Source organism: Dermacentor silvarum, chromosome 9, assembly GCF_013339745.2.
Source record: "Dermacentor silvarum isolate Dsil-2018 chromosome 9, BIME_Dsil_1.4, whole genome shotgun sequence".
In the NCBI taxonomy this organism is placed as follows: domain Eukaryota; kingdom Metazoa; phylum Arthropoda; class Arachnida; order Ixodida; family Ixodidae; genus Dermacentor; species Dermacentor silvarum.
Genome location: NC_051162.1, coordinates 162,015,131 through 162,037,017, shown reverse-complemented (window position 1 = coordinate 162,037,017; position 21,887 = coordinate 162,015,131). Strand labels below are relative to the sequence as shown.

General features: G+C 45.8%; 1 protein-coding gene across 1 annotated transcript in view; it reads left to right on the top strand.

Annotated features, from left to right (window-relative positions):
• LOC119464607 (phospholipid-transporting ATPase ABCA1-like) overlaps window positions 1–21,887 on the top strand; it is a 112,527-nt gene that overhangs the window by 76,882 nt on the left and 13,758 nt on the right. Inside the window, 4 exon segments of the mRNA XM_049655996.1 lie at window positions 8,800–8,951; window positions 12,022–12,189; window positions 16,367–16,554; window positions 19,794–19,967. Coding sequence (XP_049511953.1) covers window positions 8,800–8,951; window positions 12,022–12,189; window positions 16,367–16,554; window positions 19,794–19,967 — 682 coding nt within the window.

Here is a 21,887-nt window from a genome sequence, read left to right as displayed (position 1 = left end):
CGGAGGCTGCAATTACGACGCGCTGTACGCGCTGATTTGACTCGGTGACGATTCAGTTACGTGCTTTGTCTTGCGCGTTGTGTTAGTGTGTCAGTTACGTGCTTCGTCTTTCGCGTTGTGCTAGCGTGTGCAGCGTAGTGCAGCTTCCATATGCACGACGGTTGCTCATGGTCATCGACGTTGGTAGTCGTGATGGAGGAGACGTGCCACCAGGCGTCAGCGTGGGTGCATCAACGCCTAAGGGCGCTTTAGCCACAAAACACCAATAGACATTATATATCAATGTGCAATAAACATTACACTACTTCTGTGAAGACACGTTTCACTTTCGTGTTCTATACCGATTCCTATATAAGAGGGATCAACCACATTTTTATTTATTACTCACAGTGCCATAAAGGCGCTGGGTTTTACAAACAGTAGGAAACGTACATGGAAAATTTCTTCAGATCAATACATAATGTGTAAGGCAGAAAAACATAATAGCAACAATTATAGCAGTTTCAAAACATACAAGTTCTACAGAGGCGATGCAACTATAAAAACGAAACGGGAATTTTGATTCACTTTAAAGGGCAAAAAATAATTCATTTGACACAACACTGACAACACTAGCAGGCAAACTATACAATCCTTGAATAGTTTTCGGAAAAAAGGACTTTAAAACAACTCTGTCTTGCAGGGAATTTTGTGTACTTTCAACTTATGCTCCACACGTGACCGGTAATGAGGCTGTAGTACATACTTGTCCCTTGGTATCCATACTGTACTGTGGTATACCGAACGAAAGAGCTTTAGGCACGGCATTCTTCATCGCCCTTTTAATGTCTCCCATTTTAAGCTTTCCTTAGCCTCTGTAGCGCTGAAATTCACCCCATATCTGTTTGACACGAACTGTACACCTAAATTTTGTGTCCTCTCAAATTGATCGGTGTCGCGCGCCATCGGAGGGTCCCTCCCACACTACACAGCCATACTCAAGGACGGACCGCACGTAAGTTTTATACAGTAGTTCAATATTTAGTTCAATGCAACTTTTGTGTGCCCCTGCTTGCTTGTTTGGTCCACAATAAATCCGAAGTGTGAGTTATCTGTGCTGGTGCTACTCAAAAAATTTTCTTTTCGCTGCGAAAAAACGGTGGTGCCCCCTTTCACCATTAGAGCGAAACAGTGTTTCATTGGTTTCGCTGCAATAGAGTCATAGCACAATCTGGCGGCACTGTGGTCAACATCGTGCTTTATTGTAACGAGTGTTGCGTTTCACCCTAACAATGACAGATGGCGCCACCTTTCAGTTTCAGTGAAATCAACATTCCTGAGTGACGTCGCAGCAGATAATGTGTGCTTTGAATTTATTGGGGATGGAACTGGCAAACAGTGCCCTCAACTGCAGCATTGAACTAAATGTACTGCAAAATGCTGCCTCTGTGCGAAATTTCAGTGTGAACAACCAGCGGTTTATTTGAAAAAGTCATCCATACCTGACATCTATTTATAGAACATACGGTACTTGCGTACAGCTTATAAATTTATTCATAGCACTGTCACATTAAAGGAGCATCCAATACTGTTTCTACTGTGTTATGCAGTGTACTATGATTTTTTCAGCGATTTCCATTTCGAAGGAACATGCCCTTGCAGCTATACGGTAGAGCCCCACTGATGCGTTCCTCGTTCATGCATTTTTCTTGGTTACAGTAAAGCTTTGTTAATTAATATTTCACGGGACCGAAAGAAATGTCCGAATGTCGAATTATGGAGGGTATCAAGAAAAAATAAACAAATGCTTACTACATCAACAGGCTTTTATTTATTGAAGGAATGAGCAAATTCTGTTTCTATTTTGCACAAAAGCAGTGCGGAAGCTGCAATTACTGTTGTCTCGCCACTGATTGGCGCTCGCAGTAGCGAAGGCCTTGCGACTTCCTTCGCAGCACGGCCGTGGCGCGCGTCTTCATCCAAGAAACGTTTCAAAGCGAAGCTTCCTTTGCCTCTTCTCCCGACTTTCCGGGCGCTGCTGTGGCTGCTGTGAACTCGGTCACGCGAGCCGCTGGGTTTATGCAACATCACCAGATGGCGCTCGCCTTTGCGCATCCCGACCGGCAGCGCTGCGGTAGTGTTTCACAGTTAGTGCGTATGGCGCATGTTGTGTTTGCTTTCCTATGTGACAAAAGTGCAGGTGCTTGGCTGTGGAGGTTGTGTGCTGTGCTGTGATAGTGTAAACATCAGAATCATCCATAACCTGAAGGGAGTGCTTCGAGCTGGCGTCTCTACAGCGTGCTGGCCACGTATGCAGAAAGAGCACGTAAACACGCGCCAGCAGAATGGCTAAAAAGCGTGCACTCAGCGTTGAGGACACCTAGGAAGCAGAACAATAATCATCGTCAATCAAAGCAAACAGCATAGAAAGCTTTGCTTACATCGATTCCCAGTGTGTGGGATCCGCATAATTTTTTTTTTCGCTACCACCCGTGCATTCCAATTATTTTTGTGCCAGTAAGATGGTCGCCAACAGCTTGTTCGTCCATAGCGATGTAGCTGACGCTTTTCACCCTCAACAGCTTTTGCAGTGTTTGTGACATTGCACTGGGTTGAAACAAAACTGCTGTTTGCTGCAGTTTTGTTTGCTGAGACATTATTGTGGACGGCGACCATGCAGTTATGAAGGAACGCGGCCAACACTTGCACCGACTCAAAACAAAACTAGAGTTTGCCGCTACGGCTGTGAACGAACCCGTGGTTGCTGTTGACGCGATCATGGATGGCGACTGCACTGTTATCAAGGCACACGGCCAACCTGGTGTTATGTGCAGCGGTAAATGGAAGAATCAAGGCTATAAATGCACTACTACGCACAAAGCATTCCAGCATTCCTGTCGTTCACATACAATTTCCACTGTTGACTATGACGATGCAAACTCCCCTGCTATGCTTTGGTTGGACACTAGTGCCGTTTTTGCTCTTTAACGTCGCACATTTGTGGCGCTCTGCACTTGCCCGAGCTTGGAGAGTTGTCCGATGTGTGGCCAAATACATCCCATTTAAGAAGAGTCTGATTCCATTAAATAATGCATGCGCCTGCTGGGACCAAAGGACAAGTCTGAATTAACAAGGGTCGAAGTAGTGAGGTTTTACTGTATAATGTCTCTAAAGTCCAATCCCAGTCAAGGGCTCATACACCTAGGTATTAGAAACGCCTTTGATACGTCGTTGTTCCTGCAGCGTTACCCTATGATACGTTGTGACTATGACACATAATGATGAGAAAAATATCAATTGCATCGTCTGTAACGTAAAAAAAAATCTAAAAATTCAGAGCCCTTCTACCCTGTGAAGAGGGAAGTCCAGTGAAGCTGGTGCTCTGCTGGGAATTGCTATGTTGGGGTTTAGCTATATTGGGGATTTGCTATGTTGAATTTGGCTACAAATTGGTAAACCGACCTCTTCGCTACGTACTCGGGAAAGATGCTTAGGTGCAGGCTCCGAGTAGCACAATGGGGTATTTTTTAACACTTAGACGATGCTTATACAATGCCGGGCTCTGAAAGAACTGGCTTGGCGTCCCCGACGACGGCGTTCCTAGCGGGTTCCTCACTCTTTTGTACCACGTTCCCAGGCAAGAGTCATTGACCAAAGCTATATGCAACCAATGCTAACACGAACTTCTCTAACACCCCACTGCTCCGTTGACCTACTTTTGTCGTAGACAGGTGGGAGCCCGAAGAGAGCCGGCGGCACAGGTGCCCAAGGCCGGCAGGGCTGCACGCATGCGCTGCAGTCGGAGAGTGGGCACACACACGCACAGTCATGTGTGGCAGCCGCCTCTCTCTCCTCCCCCATTGGGCCGCCGGCGCCATATTCATCTTCCTTCCATTTATCAGCGGCCCTGTCAATGGACGCATGTGGAGCAGCCAGAGAGATGAGGGAAAGAGCGCACATGAGCAGCCGAGGTGCGCCACCTGCCTAGCCTCGCTAGCCTCCCAGCAGGGCTCAACTCTAGTTGGGCACAGCTTCCAGCAGACTTGCCGCACTAGCCTCGCAGCCAGGCCCAACCCTACTCGGGGGGGGGGGGGGGGGGGGGGGGAGGGAAGGTGGCATAAAAGAAGGTTGACTGACACAAGAGAAGAGAGCGGGGGCTCAGCCGTCTGGGGGGGGGGCGTGAGGAAGGGCCGTACGCTCAAAAAGACGACGACGCTCGAGCCAATGATGATGATGATAGTCTTTTTTTTTACACGCAGACTTGATCCTCCGGGACTGAGCCCTTAACAGCTTTGCTATAAACAAAAAAAACCAACTGCGCTGGACACCCTAGCTGGGCACTTCTGACCACCGTGTGCGCTTTTGAATGTGCTATGGTATTGGTGAAAATTTCTGCAATATTTTGACTCTGCCTGCACACCCGTGTGCCAATTTGCCCACCGAGTTGAGCAAAAATAGCTTTGTTTTCATTTTACAACATCACTGGCACGGTCATCAACCATGTCACCAGCACCTCCTCGAAACCGTAACTAGTGAAGCCTAGTCGATCTTGTAGTTGCCGACTGTGCCCAAACCGCAGGACAAGGCAAGCCGCGAATTGTTAAAGGCTGCATCGGCTGCATTTGATGTTTGTAATGCGAGTTTTGCCGAGTTTGTTCATTCACATGGTAAATATCGACACGATCCCGGGCCACTTCTTCAAGCAGTTTCAAGCAGCGCGAGCTCCATCCTTGATGTCGGCAGTGTTGACAGCAGGGACTAAGTGTGCAGGGCACTGGACAATGACTGTTGCAAAGAAACTCAGGGTCACTCAACTATCGCAGCTTGGTGGAATTTATGTTTCCAGGAGATGAAGATTCGGTGCATGCATTGACTGTACTTTCTGTGACAATACGGACTGACCATGCAGGCAAGCGTATCTGCGTGTGCCAATGCACTGACAAACTTGGGCCGTATTCTCAAAAGATTACTTAGAAGATTTCAGTTTCGTAGCACCGGACGCCTCGACGGGTGACAGCAATGCTGGTGCTGCGATAAGACAGCGTGCTTGTCACTGAACCGAGAATGCCGTCGCTCGTAGATGCCGAAGTGTCTAGTGCTAGTACGTGAAATCTTTCGAAATGTAAGGTATCGCTGAAAGTCACGATCCGAGCTTACATCACACCTTTTTCAGCCACTCTTGGAATAAGTCATTCATTCTCTGCCGAATCCAATATTTCAAACTTTTAGTCGGTCCCTGTCGAGTCCATATTATCAGTTGGTGACTGTAAATCCTTTATAGGCTTAGCCTTGCATAGTGTCCTCGTTTTAATACTAAACAGAACATTTGTGGGGTGTTAACAGCATGTTCACATAATACAGTGGAACCTCGATACGATTCTGCGTATTACATTTTTCGGTATGATACTTTTTTTTTTTCATTTCCCGGCCAATGCCCCCCCGCCCCATAGGAGCAATGTATTTTCATGTGGTTCAGACGGTCGTGTTTTCACCTGAAATTAGATGATACGACTTCAAACTGGTATTTCTGAAACTCGTAGCTTTATATTTAAGTGTACTAGATTAAATTACATTCCAACAAACCACAAACAATGTATTAAAGGGCCCCTAAACCACCCAGAGGTCGAAGTATAGTGTTGGTGTCGCAGTTGTGCACAAGTCTACAATGAACATGTAGCCACGAGAATTTTTCGAAATGGTGCCATAATAGCAGAGACACGCGTTTGTTGATCGAAACATGGCCCTCGCTCGTTTCGCTCTTTCCTTCGCTGCTCTCCTTGTCGGCTGGTCTCTCCTCGCCGAGTGCTCCTCCAAATGTCACGTGACATTCCTCGTCACCAATGCGCTTCTCAAAACACTGTCCACTTCCGGTTAAGGCACTCCCGCGCAAGCGGCAAATATACCGACGGCAAATGGACCTCCAGTGCCGTAGAACGTCTGCCGCGCGAGAGGTGTCCTAAGTATGCAGCAGTTCGGCCGGCGCGCCGCCCGTTGTACGATCAATGAGCCAATCGACAATGCGCGAAGCTGTGCACCTCCGCCGCCAGCGACGAAAACATCAGCTGCAGCTTCTGTTCCAAGCAAAATTATTTCCGCTAGATAACGCGATGCATAAATTGTGCATTTTATGAAAAACAATATCCGCTGTCAGACGTTTAACATGAATGAGAGCTCCGATACTTGTCGAGCTCAGCTGCAGCGCGTGGCCACCAACCGGAGACGACCGGCTTGGCTGTACTTGCATCGCAGCCAACAGCGCTCCTAATATCAGCGTATTTTTCTTCTTTGTGAACAATTACTGCGAAGAGCGACATCAACGATAAGAAAATATTGCAGCTTGTGAGCGTCAGTAATTGATTCCGAAACGCCGTTCGCTGTAGCTTTGAAGTGAAGTGGAAAAGGGCTAGCGACGATATCGGTGCCGTCGAGCAACCAGCGGCGGTGAGGCTGCCGCACAAATGAGTCCCGGTCTCAACCACTCTACGTATGGCTAGGAAATCTCGCCGTTCGTGAACAAAACCACTGTCAAATGGCGGCCCGCGAATGGCAAACGGCGTGCTGCGAGTTACCGTGCCGGTAACGTGTACGGGCCTTAGCCACGACCCAGCGCTTCTCGGCTACCTGCATGTTGCTTCCGTGCCGGCCCGTGCTCATGCGAAGCATGTCGCTATGGACCCTGTGTTGCGCGCACGTCTAGAAAGGCCAAGACTGTCGCACTCTGTTCGCGCAGCTAATCAGACCGCTAAGCAGAACTGTTGGAACGCGAGTGATTTGGCGCTTGCGTTGCAGGCTGTAATTACTGGTTCGCAAGTGCGCACAAGCGAGCAACATGGCGAGGGAGAGCAGGGAGCGCACGTACCTGCTAGCAGGCTAACTGGAAGTCGTAGGTTCTTGCTCGACCAACCGACATCGTCGTCGCGGTTGACATCGCCGGGTGCACCCTGGTGACGTCATGACGACCTCTGGGGATACCGGAAAGGCCAGGAGAGGAGGACGGAATAGTTTTTTTTATTTCTTGGCACGCGTAGCGCTGCAGCGTTTGGCATCGTTGATCATGACGGCATTCTGAACTCGATGCGCGTGTTTACTTGAAATGTTAAAAAAATATCTGAGGTGGTTTAGGGGCCTTTTAAGGGTCGGCAACACTAGCGGAAAAACATGTGCTGCGTGCTGACGGCACTAAAACGCTCACCACAAAAGTTGCCGCAATGCAGGTTTTTCGTGCCGTGGGAGGGATCAGTCCTGGACCGATGTAAATTGCCACGTGCCCCTGCGGCAAACGAGCCGCGAGCGAAGCAGACCAATGAGAGCTGCCCGCTTCAGTGATGTAGGCAGGGGCACGGCTGGTCTGGAGTCGCGCGCTTGCTCATTAAAGAAGGACGGGAGCTCACGCCTCCGGACCGGATGTGGCGCGGGAAACTGGTGTCATGCGGACCCGCCTGACTGCTATTTCGCACTCGTAGTATCGTCTGCTCGCGTCAGCTTTCGCTCGCGCTTGTGTTGGTTGACTTTTCAGGCGAGATCTTCATGCGGTCACATGGCTGAACAAACGCTTCCCCTCATCCGCCAGTCGTATTGCTCATTGTGTCACGCTGCTCTACGGTGTTCCTTTTGTTTCTGAGTTCTTGGCCTTGTGGTGCCGTGACCTCCGCAGCTATGTCAGGGAACTTGTTATCTTTCAAATGAACTTGTTTACGGAAACTGACGAGCCGAACTTGTTATCTTTCAAAAGAACTTGTTTACGGAAACTCACGAGCTGTTTTAGAGTTGCTCAATAAAAGTGTATTGGCTGCAGTTCGTGTGGTGTTGTGACGCTGCTTCGCATAACATGCGTGTTATGCAGAGCTGTATCACTTGACGCCACAGGAAGCTTTGCTAGCAAGTTTCTCACCAAGTAAGCCTGTTTTCCTACGTTTTAGGGCATGCTTTGGGTGATACAATTTTTGGATGATACGTTTTACTTTCTGGTTCCCATGAAGATCGTATCAACGAGGTTCCACTGTATGTTTCCCGAGTATTCCATTTCTTTCTCACAGTCTCATGGAAAACATATTAGAGGGGTTCTGTAATTTAATTGCAGGTTGTCTTCCTTTACATCTCAGTGGGCACACTAAAGTGCTATGCAAGAAAGCACTGAATGCATAGTGACTTGTGGCTAATGACTGTTATTATTGCATAAGAAACACAAAAAAACCTCAAGGAATTATCATTTTGATGGCATACAAAATAAAAGCTAACCTAATCACAACAAAGAAAAAAGAAAGAATGAACCAGCTGGTGCATTAGAAAACTGATAAAATCAATGCAATTTTGCTGACAAACAAACCACCAAATTTTTTCTTGAACAAATTAGTGTAGTGCAATTATGCAATGTAATCACGAAAACAAAATTCAACATACTACGAGACATGAGTGAGCGACACTCTTTTAGAGATGGCAACATTGTTTATGCAAAGGAATTGTTTTGCTTAGCAATTCCAGTTTCAGTGTGTCATAGCAATAAGAAAGCGAAAGGAACAAAATCTGTATTGCCAACTGCGCTTTCTGCAAAAAAAACCCCCCAAAAAACGAAGTGGTGCCTGGTTCAATCTTACCTCAAAAGTGCTTATTCTGATCTTGTAATTCTGCGTCGGTTTCTTTCGAGTGTGTTGAAATTTCAAACACTTTGCCGGTGGTCATGCTGCATTCGAGAACGCAGCAATGCTTGCAGAAGTGTTTGAGCACTTGTAATGACAGTGCCCTTCTTTGATAGCCCGTGGCTTTTTTCTATAGTTAAGAATCGATGCTCCCTCCAAGACGGGGCAATGGTTTTGCTTGCAGATATTGAGATGTCCATCCATGCGGTGGGTACGGTGGAGGACAACGATGTTGCCGCAGAGCGCACAGCAGTCGAAGCACTGGTCAAGGGAGGCAACACGGCGAACGAAGCGCTGGTTGCCCTCAACCTGAAGAAGAACTTCGGAACTCTTCAGGTGACGTTTCTCTTGCTGTATTTTCACAGTAACATAGATTTATGTACGACTGACCCTTGCTTGTTTGATGGTAAAGTGACATTGTGCGGCCTTTATGTAGCCATCAAAGACCAACTGCAACAAAATTTCTTGCCACGTAAAAACACTAGTTTTGGGTAGGGTAAATGTGGACAGCCTCTCTGCAAAATTTTATTACAGTCGAATCTCTTTAATTCGAACACGCTTAATTCGAACTGCCGATTTATTCAAATTGACGCTCTGGTCCAGTCAAAGTTACGTGTATTTCAATGGGCGAAAACGCTCGGTAATTCGAACGCGAAAGCATTTGCGACGGTTAATTCGAACATACCGCGGACCGACAATGCTCTCAGCAGCGCGCCAAATAACGCGGCGGAGCCTCCGACCAGCATTGCTCCGACACTGCCACAGAGCAAAAGCTTAGGAGAGACCCCTTCGTGCAGCATCGGAGGCCCAGTCCGGCCAACGAACTGCCCACGCCGGCAAACACTCGCTTCCGGATAACAGCAGAAAACGAAACTTCAGGGAGTGGGCTAATCTGCGCCGAGCCGGCTGTACCGGCGGCGGGCGCGCACGGAGACAGTCGCAGGTGAGGGAGCTGCGAAAGAGTTGAGAAAGAGGGCGAGGGGAGCCACCGAAGCGGCGGAGTTGCCGAGGCCAAATCCGCTTTCCTGCCGCCCTCCGCCCTCACCTTCGACGGTCACTGCGCGCACGCGCCCGTTGCCATGTCGGCGCCGTCTGCTCCCTGAAGTTTCGTTTTCTGCCGTTATCGGGAACCGAGCGTGGGCGCAACTCGCTATGCGCTTGCGCGCCGCAAAATTTCACGACTCGCACCGTTCGTTCATCTTGCTATGGTGCTCGAATATTTCAAAAATATGTCCATCCGTTAATTTTACCTTCTTTTAATTCGAACAAATTTTCGGGCCCCTTCAAGTTCGAATTATCGGGATTCGACTGTATCAATATAAGTTCACAAAAATAAATGTTTTTGATACCGAAAGTTTTAAAAAATGTTGCCATTGCCACTCGCTGATGATGGAGAACCTTGATTTTTTAGAACCCCCTAGGTGCCTGGGCGTCACCTCAGAAATGGGGCGGTGCTCGCATCACGCGGAACATCTCATGGGCCATGTTTCTGGATCTGTGTCATATCTTTTAATGCCTACCGTAAAATTCCGAGCAAGCGCCCACCCCTTAAGCAAGTCGAAATTACCGGTAAAGTGAGGGGGGCCGCTTGCCTTGAATGGCACGAAAATTCAGGATGGCGACAACGAAATTCCCCCCTCCCCCACAAAAAGAAAAAGCGCAGTTGGCAAGGGTTTAAAATTTTATTTAACATGAAGTTTATTTAGCCAAACATTTATTAGTGCTGTTTATCACTTTCAAAACCATCAAAAGAACGGCAGCAATAGCGTATCGACGCTGCACTGGCGACATGAACGTTGGTTATGCAGTTTCTACTCCAGGCAAAATGATGTGTGCTCGAGTAAAGTGACACGTAATATTTATTTTATTAAAAACCATGTCCACGGTCCAACGTTTAACACTAACGAGAGTTCCGATAGAAGTCAAGCTCAGCTGCAGTGCACGACTACCGAGGGCGGACAGCGAATCGGAATTTTACGGTAGGTGTTAGTGTTCTCTGGTAAGGTGTGCTGCTACTAAAAATTTTACACAGTTACCTACACTGCATTTCTGCCAAGATTGCTGCGATGGGGCCCTTATAACTTAGTTATTTATAACTAATTTAGCCGAAGTGAAATTTTGTTGCAGTTGCTGTTTAAGTAAGCTATGTAAACAAAATTATTTAAATAACAACATATTTGTGGTGCTCGTAGGAATGAAATTGAAGTACTGAGGTGTCAGAATAGAAATGTCTTAACCAGTAGACCACACTACAAGGTTGACTTTCTCTGCTCATTTCATCATCAAATCAAACGATAGCTGCAACCAAGGTTATGTTCAAAACTGTTTTTTCATCAGGCTATGTAGAATAATTATTCCTGGCTTAGAAAAAACTCACAGGATGGTTACGAGTGTGTTAATGCGAATTTTTAAGCGTTAGCTGTGGTGCGGGCTATGATTTTTCGCTCCACGAGCTCACGGAATTGTGATAACCGAAACTCACCACTTGTAGGTTTGAAGGTCCCATTTCCTCCATGACAATTCAGTGTAAAGGATGTGTTATAGCATTCTCTTTTAAACTACTACGCTCCTCTTCGATACTCAAGTGCTAGCTGGCTTTCTAAGCATACACTGTTGCAGCCGGTAACTCAGCAGCGTGCCAAGCGAGCCACTACCAGCAGCACTCCCGTAAACATCTGGTTAACGGGACATGGTGGCGAACGTTTGCGCTGCCACCAACTCACGAATGGAAAGGCGAGGTGGACCTTGCCGCGGCAAAACTTCCACGATACTGCGGGTGCATTTTTTGGGGTTTGCGGCCTTCTGGTGTGCTGCCAAGGTCTGTGCTGTGTACCGCTGAAGCCGACGCCGACAACATAAAACTGAGGAATGAGCCAAGAAAAGAAAAAGTGCAGGGGAAAGACGGCACAACTGAGAAACTGATAGAGAATCGGACAAAATAACCACACGGTGTAGTATTTCAAGTGCACTATAGAGAGGCATGAAGTGGAACCGAAGAAAAGAAAAAGAATGACTGACTGATTGATTCATTGGATTGAAGAGGGAAGGAAATGTGTGTGTGTGTATGGGGTGGGGGGAGGGGGGGGGCCAGTGCTTTAGGTCAATATTTTATTGTGTGAAGTTCCCCAGCATGTACTGAAAGCTTGGTATAGGAGTTTAGGTGCTGTAAAGTAGCACAAAAAATATGAGGCACTAACGAAGAGATGTACAAACGTCCGCAGGTGCTGACTAACTTAACTTCGTTTGCATAAACTTGTGTGTGTAAGTACCATGGTACAAACAAAAGGACAGAAACACAGCTAGCAAGAAATAAAGAATGCAACGGTGCAGGCATAATGTCGTATCAAGAACACTGAATAATACAGGCATGTTTTTCATGCTGCTTTATTGTACCTACTGTATACAGGCTGTGGACAACCTGACTTTTGCCGTGCACAAGAACGAGTGCTTCGGCCTTTTGGGTGTCAATGGCGCGGGCAAGACGACTACCTTCAGGATGCTCACCGGTGACCTCCCCATGAGCTCGGGCAATGCATACCTGGGTGAAGCTAACCTTCAACACGACCTTCAGGAGGTGAGCTTTCCTGCTTGAATTTGAATGCATGCACAAGTAATGGACCTGCGAGGTCCATTACTGATAATGCTGGCTAACAACATCAGTTGGGACATTGCATGTGAGGGCCAGTGTTTTCATTGTGTGCACACTATACTTGATGCTGCATAGGTTGGGGTCATCATCATCATGATCATTAGCAGCGGCAGTGTATTCCATGTTCGTGAGTATGAAGGCATCTTCCAGCGACCTTTTGTCTCATGTTAGCTTATTACAACAACCTACGCCTGCAAATGTCCTCAATTTCAACACGCCACCTACTCCTCTGCCATTCTCGACTGCGTTTCTCTTCAATTGGCATCCATTCTTTTTCCTTGATGGACCTCTGGTTACCTGCTCTGCACATTGCATGGCTTCTCCAACTCCATTTCTTCCTCTTAATTTCAGTTGCTTGGTAAGTCGGTTGTAAATTTACCTTCCAGATTAATGGCTGGCTTGATTGCAATCAAATTTTGGTTGGATAAATTAACTTGCGTGATTCATTCAGGACAGATAGGAAGTATGTGTCGACCTCCAAGAATACCAAGCCTAGAAAAAGAGCACTGCTGGAAGGAATGGTGATGCCATCTTGGTTACAAGAGCAAAACTGTTCTGGCCTCAATTGAGTTCATTATGGGTGCATTTCCCTTCTGCCTACAGATGTCGCCACAATGTGTTTGTACCTAGAATATATCCACTTCTGTTCACTGCTGTCGCAGGCAATGCACTATTTGTCGTACATTACAGGCTAAAACAGTTGCACCTCATTTTAATGAATCCAAATATAACAAATTATCGGGTATAACGAAGTAAATAAAAAATTGTCTCACTGCTATACTGTGTAACAATACAGCAGACTTCCATTAATTCGACTCGAGTAATTCATTTTTTCGGCTAATTCACTTTTTCGGTTATTTAATTTTTTCGGTTAATTAATTTTTTCGGCGCTCATGCAGTTCTATGGGCCTCAACTTTCCTTGTTTTGATCCTTCACTTGGCCTTTGCCACATAATTCAAACTTAACTAGTCAGCATGCAGGCACCTGACCCGTTTGGCGACCCCTTTAGTGGCAGCGTCTCTCGATAGAGTTTAGTGGACAATGAATGTGTTAACACACGTCATCTCCTGTCGAAAAACGACGATTTTGGCCTGTCTTAGGAAGATTTTCAAGCAATAACTGTAGCTCACAATGTATGATTGTGTTATTTACCCGATTGTAATGCTTTTTTTTTTTTCAAGAAAATTGGGCTGAAGATTTTCAGCACGGTGCAATCGACACGATACCAAAACGTCCTTCGTGGCATTTATATGCTTTACCGCATAGCACGATTTTATTGCGGCGAAGCTGACTTTGAGACCCGTGCAGCGAAGTTGACTTCATGAAACAGGCCACCATTGCACAACACATCTTAGACCCTTGCCCATTTTTCTTGCTAAAAAATCGGGTGCCCATTAGATTTCTACTTTGTTCAGCAGCTTTAATATAATTTCTATGTTAGTTTTCTTCTTTAGACACATGTGTTTGTTCGGGGGCGTGTTTGAATTGGACAAACACTGCCAAATGAATTGAGGGTTTATTTTGACATTTTTTATTTATCTTGTTTAATTTGACCCATCGTATAATTAGGTCAATTTTGTAGCTCCTATCACAGTCGAATTAATAGAAGACAATTGTACATCTTTATAACAACTACCGGATATAGCAAAGCCATTTTTGTGTCATATGTGACTTCATTATCATAATCAGGTTTGACTGTACTGCACCGAAACCTTACTGGAACAATGAGCCATGAACAAGAGAATTCATATCTGAGAGTAGCACGTGGATAGAACAGAAATCTATATGCTTTCCTTTATGGCTATGTGCTGCTCTCAGATAGATGCCATCAGGAATCCCTCCACTTTGTGGCTTTCTTGCACATCTTCTTTGGTTAGAATATTAGAAAACTGGATGGGTTGGTTGATTGAGTGAGTGAGTTTAGCATCTCAAAGCAACACAGCGGACTCGGGGATTCTTGAATGGGCACCTAAATCCATGTGCACAAGAGTTTTTTCATTCCGCCCTCATCGGAATGTAGGGGCCTCAGCCGGTAATCGAACCCACTACCTAGTGCTGAGCAGCAGAAACCCATAGCCACTGAGCCATTGTGTCGGATTATATGAGTCTGCAAACATTCATGTGATGTTATAGCAAGTGAAAGGGCCTGTGTACAAGAGCACAAGTCACTGCATGGCCAGCCTTTTTTTTTTGTCTCTGTCTGCATTTATGTGATGCTGCCATTACCACCATGATTATTGGGTCAACCGAGGCACATTACCAAATCTTGCCTTAGTCCGAAGTTTTAATGTGTGCAAGCCAGCCATTTAATCAGCAGGGTCATTTATACTTGCCCCCTGAAAAGCCCAACATTCAGACAAAACGTCTTATGCAAAAGCTCCCATCTGCAAGGTAGAGATGCTTCCATAAATTTCCGAGTTGTTGAGGCAGCAGAGTTTTATTGTGAGCTAAACTTGCAGCCTGAATTCAACAACAACAAAAAAATGCACTGCAGAGCTCTCTTAATGGATTGGCTCCAGGATACAGGGGCAATCATTTCTTATTTCATCGCTTCCAGTTCAGAACATTTCCTTCGAGTTGCCGTGTGTTACTATGCACAGATGCAGAACCTGGCTTCAAAGGCACAGGTGAACCCTTGTACGATTGGTGGCTATTCTTATTGTCCTCTTAGTTCCTTCTTATTCCGTATTGCATTCCAGCATGCCAGTTATATTTGGTGCACTTACCAATTAATAGTACTAGCAAGGCCAAGTTCATGTTGTCGTTAGGAGCACCATGTTGCTACCTGGCATGTGGCATATGTTTGTGTGTATGAGCCTCCAAGAATGGCTTCTACACAATATCGATGCCTTTAATGTCATGAATAATTTCTGTCACTTGTCAATGGACGTTTGTATTTGACAGGATTAATTGGCGGCTGCATGGGTGTGTTTAAGCCATTAGACGAAAATGGCATTTGCTATGTGTTTCAGAATGTAACACATACTCTGTTCTTGAAAGAAGAGCATCCAAAATTAAAACAACACATAAAAAGTTATGCTCTCTTAAATAATCCTTACAGCCTTGTTTTCTATTCCTTCTTTCTCTTTCAATTTCTTTGTAATATTATTGAAGTACAAAGATCAGATGTATTTTACCTGGTTCTCCAAAGACATTTTTTGAACTTTTTATGTCTTAGGTAGAAAACTAATGTAGAAATGACTTCAAGCTTCTAACCAAAGTAAAAATGTAACGCGCACATGATATTTTAGATTGGCGGCCGGTTTCCTTAAGTCAGCTTTGCTGCAGGGATTTAAAGTGAGCTTCGCCGCAAGACAGCTATGTTATGCGGTAAAGTGTATGAACACCGCAAAGGCGGTTTTGGTTTCGTACCCGATTGCACCGCGCAGGCAGTTTTCGGCCGAACATCTTTGGAAAGCTAGAGGCATCCCTTAGGATTAGGTAAATACTATAATCAGCCATTGTGAGCTACCGTTATTGCTTGAAATAACTTCCTAGGCCAGACCGAATATCGGTGCTTTAGACGACGTGTGTTCACTGCATTCACTGTCCGTTTAATTCCGCTAAGACATGCTGCCACTAAAGGGTCACCATAGTGGTCACGCACGTGCATGCTGACTGGTCAATTTCGAATTATCCAGAGAAGGTCAATTTTAGGATCTAAATAACGAAAGTGTAGGTCCATAGAAATGCGTTGGCGCCGGCTCGGAGCTTTGGTCTGGATCGAATTATCCGAAAAATCAAATTAGCAGAAGTCCACTGTATCGAGGTTTAGCTGTATTGTGAGAGCTACATACGCAGTTCGTTTTCGGGTGTGTATACAGTCATCAACCCTTATCGTTATCTTGTTTGTGGACAGTCTTGCAAGGCTTTTCTGAATGAAAGCTTGAAAGTGTCAACATTTTACAAGTGGCAGAGGTGTTCTTTGATAGTAACAGTGGTCCTCCTCTTCCGTCCACCCTTAAACTTCATTATGGTCACCGTTATGGTCATGTTGATTACATAAGTGTGTTGCAGTTCGTGCATTGTTATATAATTAGGTGGCATGAAATTGCATTCATGGCACCTGCTGCAAGCCACCCCTTTTCCCACTTCTTGCAGTTCCAGTCGAAGATCGGCTACTGCCCACAGTTTGATGCTCAGATAGACAAACTGACCGGTCGAGAGACCCTGGAGCTGTTTGCGCTCATCCGAGGTGTCCCCAATCACCGCATTCCTTCAGTCATCAACTACATGATCAACCTAGCAGACCTGCAGGCCCACGCTGACAAGCCTACAGAAGCTTACAGGTATGTTCCCCTGTGTAGAATTCTGTGCTCTGCAGGCAGATCTTATCTAAGAGCTGGCATGTTTGATAGTGCCATTATAAGGACTGAGAAAGCGTCCCCAAATTAAGTTCAATAAACCACTTTGATTGTTTGCCACCTGCTTTACCCTGCCATAGCATTTTTTTAGCAGCGGCAGCCATGATGCTTCATTAGAATTTTGTGACTTCTGTCACAGCTCTTGTCACAACTGTCTTCATGCATTTTCTTGTTGGAAGCTTCTGGAAAGGTACCATGTCAGCACACACATTGCCATTGCGAGATCCAATCGATGAATTGGGTGGAACATGTCTGCCTTGAAGTATTCTTGCGTTGTGCCATTTTGTAGGTATCCATCCCAAAAGTCAACAGTAAAAAGTACACTGGTCTTCTCCATAGTTTCATCCGGCAGTGCTTAAGTAAGGAGGAGCCACAAGTCCTACGATTGGCTTCAATTCTGCAGATGTAACATAGATGTTGCAATTAATGAAAAAGTTACATCATGAAATTTAGTTTTATAATATAAAGCAATTATTGCACAATTTTATATACAGTGCAACCTCGTTGATACAATCCTGTTATGTACGATTTCCCGGTGCCAGTATTCGCGATCAAGAACTCAAAAAGTAACCCAATACAGTTAAGCTTGTTTTCTACTGGTTCATGCTTTCTTCGAAGACACATTCCTACAGCAACAACATTCAGTACATCGCCAGACTGTGATTGTATGATACATTTTCCGGCCACTAGATCCCATGCAGACAGGAAAGGCCTGAGGTGTGCGCTATCAAGAACAGGAGCTGCTCGCCGCAGCAGCATCCCCACAATACTCACCCACCCATCTCACGTGATGAAAAACAAAAAACAGCACACACTCAGTTTCGTGCAGTTGATTTCCATTAATTTGACCCTGATGGGACTGATGAAATTGATCAAATTATCCGGCGGGTTGAATTAAACAGGATGCAAAAAAAACTTAAAACACACCACTGATTCATTTGGCAGTATTTGCCCGATTCTAACATGGCCCCTCCTTCTGTGTGTCCAAAGTAGTAAAATAACAGAGAAATTATATTATACCTCATAAAATAGAAATATAACGCGCACCTGATTTGTTCATCAAGAAAGATTGTTGCACAACAGTGGGCAGTTTCCATAAAGTCAACTTCGCCACACGGTTCTTAAAGTCAGCATCGCCGCACTACGCACGTGTTATGAGGCGAAGCATGCAAGCGTGAAGGTGCTTTTGGTTTCATGTTCGACTGCACCGCACAGATAATTTCTCGCCCAATTCACGCGTTAGTATTGGGTAAATACCATAATCAAACATTGTGAGCTATCGTTATTGCTTGAAAAAACTTCTTAGGGCAGACCGAAAATGGGTGCTTTTGTCGGGAGATAGCATGTGTTCAAAGCGTTCACTGTCCCCAAAGCTCCGTCAAGAAAGATGCTGCCACTAAAGGGGCCGCTATTGGGGTCTCCCCATAGGGATTAGGTGCATGCATACTGACTCGTCATGTTTGAATCATCTGGCAAAGGCCAATTTTAGGATCAAAGTAACGAAAGTTTGGGCTTATAGAAATGCTGTGGCCTTCGGCCAGGATCGAATACACTGAAAAATTGAATTAACGGAACTCTATTGTATTCTGGTACCAGCAAATTTCCTCCGGGGTCGCTGCACGCTGCGTTCACAGCTGTCACCGCCAACCCTATTGTGATAAGCACCTTCACTTATCTGTTCCACAGTGTCCAGGGCATAGTGCCGTTTGAAGTGTACTGCATATTTTTAATAGGCAATGTTGCGAACGCGACGCCATTCCCTGCTGCCGGTGGCGCGATGTGAGCGTCACGTTTTACTTCGGTGGCATCTGGCGTCACCCACTAGCTCGATTTCATTTCGATTTGCCATCGCCATCTTTAAACACTACGCAGTAGGAAAACAACAAACCGTGTCTCAGGTCGCTCGTGCCTTACCAGCTTGACACGTCAGCGCCGCTTGCTACAACGATTTGCACTAAGTGGCACGCCAAAACTTCCCACCAAAATTCCCCTCTCGAAGAAGCTGCTGAGCCAGGCTAAATTTGAGGAACGTGCATGTAAGCTTTGGTGAAGCTGCAAGAATGAGAATGCAGGTCTCTGGCTGCTCGGGCCTCACCAGCTCAGTGCGTTGGCGTCTTGTGCTGCAACAATTAGCTCAGCTCTTCGCATTACATAGATGTCAATGACAGTTGAGTCTGGCAAATCTTATATTACTTCGGACTGTACGTTTTCCTGGTTAGTACATTTTTTCTCACACTTTTTTCTAGAACTTTATGATGAGATGCTACTGTACTCTTTTAATCATTGCAGACAGTCTTTGCTGAATGGGACATTAAAGGCAAATATTAAGTCAAGCTAAAGTGATAGATTAGTGCTCGAGAATGTCAGGTCTAGTTCTATTTGATATTTAGAAAAAAGAACTCATTGACCTTGCCTTTGACAACGATGCGGGCTCACGTTTTGCTGGCTCATGAAACTCACACAAACTGCAAATAGCAGAGAATGCCACATCCATTTGATGTCATGGGATTCCCGAACGGTCCACGCCTCTTGACCAAGAGCAGATGCAGCGGTGAATCCAGTGCTCTGTCTTGGCTCGGTTTTCCTATGGCCACGAGTTTGCATTTTGCGCAGAAAACAGTCGCGCCATCTGCCGGGCATCATTTCACTCACCAACGGCAGTAAAGGGTGGTGATAGCGTATGCAACGTCACCACTCCCCTCGTTTTCCTTTTGTGTGCACTTTGTCTGAACGGCTCGCTGGGTATAGTCCTACGCTCTTGGCCTGTATAGCCCAAATTGGCTTGCACCGTCCTGTCCTATTTGTTACTTGCATTTCGTGCATCAATAATAATATTTTTGTTATTATTAAATACACTTAACTAGAATGGAATGTTGTTCAATTCGTACTCAGCAGCGTTCATGTAATCATTGATGCGTATCTCGGAGGCAGGCGACTTTAATTGCGCTGAAGGTATGTGGACCCTTCAGACAAGAGTTTTCTCGTAAACTAAGTCTTTTCTTTGCACAAAACAAGCGCTGCGAGCTGGAATGGTATTTTAACACTCCACAAAGACGTAGTATTTGTCTTTACTGTCCCTTGAAATGGCCTGTATGAATGACGGTGTGTTAGGATAGTTACACGTGACAGTATTGTCCTCTTGTTTCTCCCTCTCCTTGACCAAGTGGTGGGAGCCGGCGCAAGCTGTCCATCGCCATGGCACTCATCGGCAACCCTCCGGTGGTGTTCCTCGACGAGCCGACTGCGGGCGTCGACCCAGCGGCACGGCGAAAGATCTGGCAGGGGCTCGATGACGTGCAGAAACTCATGGGTGCCGCCGTCATCCTCACCAGTCACAGGTAGGTCATTACTTCTTGCTCTGTGTGATTGCAGACGAATGTTTTTAATGATTAGCATTCTTGGGGAACTTCACCCAGCTTGCGGTATTGTTTGTCTGCACCCAACCTATTTCACACACCCAGTGATCCAAGTTGTCTACTAGCTTGAACCACTTGGTATTTGCTGGCTGCTGTCTATGGGCCCTGGCTATAAAATTCAACCATTTGGCCATCTGCGCCCATGACATTTTCATTTACTGCCTCGGTATTCCTTCACAGTGGCAGTGATATTTCGTTATATTGAAATCATATGTAAACACACTTCATTATATGGACGTTCTATCGAGAATTTCTTTATACAGTCGAACCCACTTATAACAATATTCAAGTGCCACGAAAATTCCATTGTTATAACCGATAATTGTTATAACCCGGTTGCATGAAAAAAAATCAAAATGTGAGAAAACTAAATGGAGGTGAGGCCAGTGCCCCACCCCACCACCTTCGTTCATCCGGCTGCTGATTGTGTTGACTCATTTAACTGTTTAACTCTGCTTCCTGCGCGCTCCGATCGCGTGTAACTTGCCGCAGCTGGCGGCGTTCAAGAATGGTACTGCTATAACTGCAAAGTGGGGTCACGGGTGGCAAGTGACATGCGGTGTCTACCGAGGCATCGCTTCGGTGGCCTCTAAAAGGGCCTTTTAAAAAATGCAAGAAGGTTGCCGCGGCAGCCTCTCAGTTTGAGAAATTCAGGAGAAACGCTGGGGCGAGATCGCCACAACCATCTCGCAATGCACTTCTCACTGGCTTGCATGAGAGAACCCAACACCCGTCAGCTTTGCTTGCTTTACGCGAAGCTTGCTGACATCCTTCTCTTGCGAAGGTCCCTCACGAGAACGAAGCCCCAGAGGGACTGAATCATCTACAGAGCCTCCTCTTAAGACAACGTTGAGGCAGCCTGCCCTACCGCGTCATCGATGCCGCCGTCACCATCGCTATCCGATGCAAGCACGTTCGCGATGATCGCTTCATCGCTTAGAAGCACTCTGTTTCCAAATCTATAGCAGTGCGCTTTCTATTCACTGGCAACGTTGTGCATTGCCAATGATCAGTGGACGGATCTGCCATCTTCCGTTTCGACGGCGAGTCAAATGAGGCTGCGATACCACGTGGCCCAGAACGACTTCGACACAACCAACAAAGACGAGCACAAGCGACTTATACCGGTGTCACACGACCACTTTTGATGGCTGTCAACGTCACAAGATGGCGCCACCACTCTTATCGCGCACGTCTGTGACTTCAGTGTTCAGGTTATTTTGCAAAATGTGGTACTTTTACAGACCGACTAAAACTCTCAGAGAACTCAAGAGTATGATTTTATACCTCTGCATATCTAGAAGCCAAAGAAGGTGAAAGTTCTGAACCGAATGCTCAAGCCGACATTACACTGATGTCATGTGAAGGCATGTAAGCGTAAACAAAAGTGTGTTCTAGTCAGAACTAATCAATTAACTCACAGTAGCACATACAACATAGTGTGCTAGGAAAGCTCTTCTGGTTGTGTCATGTATTTTGATGCAAACACACATAAATTTAATATCTTAGTTGAGTAAGACGAATAGAACATTATTTGTAGTAGTCTTGAGTTAACCTGGACTCTGTTTTTTTTAGTGTAATGGTTAGCCTGTTAGGCAGTCAAATATGGAGATTTCTCAGTATTCATTTGCTCGGTTTATTTGCACTTATTTTGAAGTAATTAGCTTTCTTTGGCCCTTTTGCCCGTTTTCGTCTTCAGTAGTTGGACTTTCATCACCGATACAAAGGCGCCAGTGAAAAGGGCACATGCTCTCATGCAACTGACTTGCGGGGCATGCCAACTATTAAAGCTTTTCAAGATGCAAGTGATGTCTGTCATATTACCGCTGCTGATTAGATGGT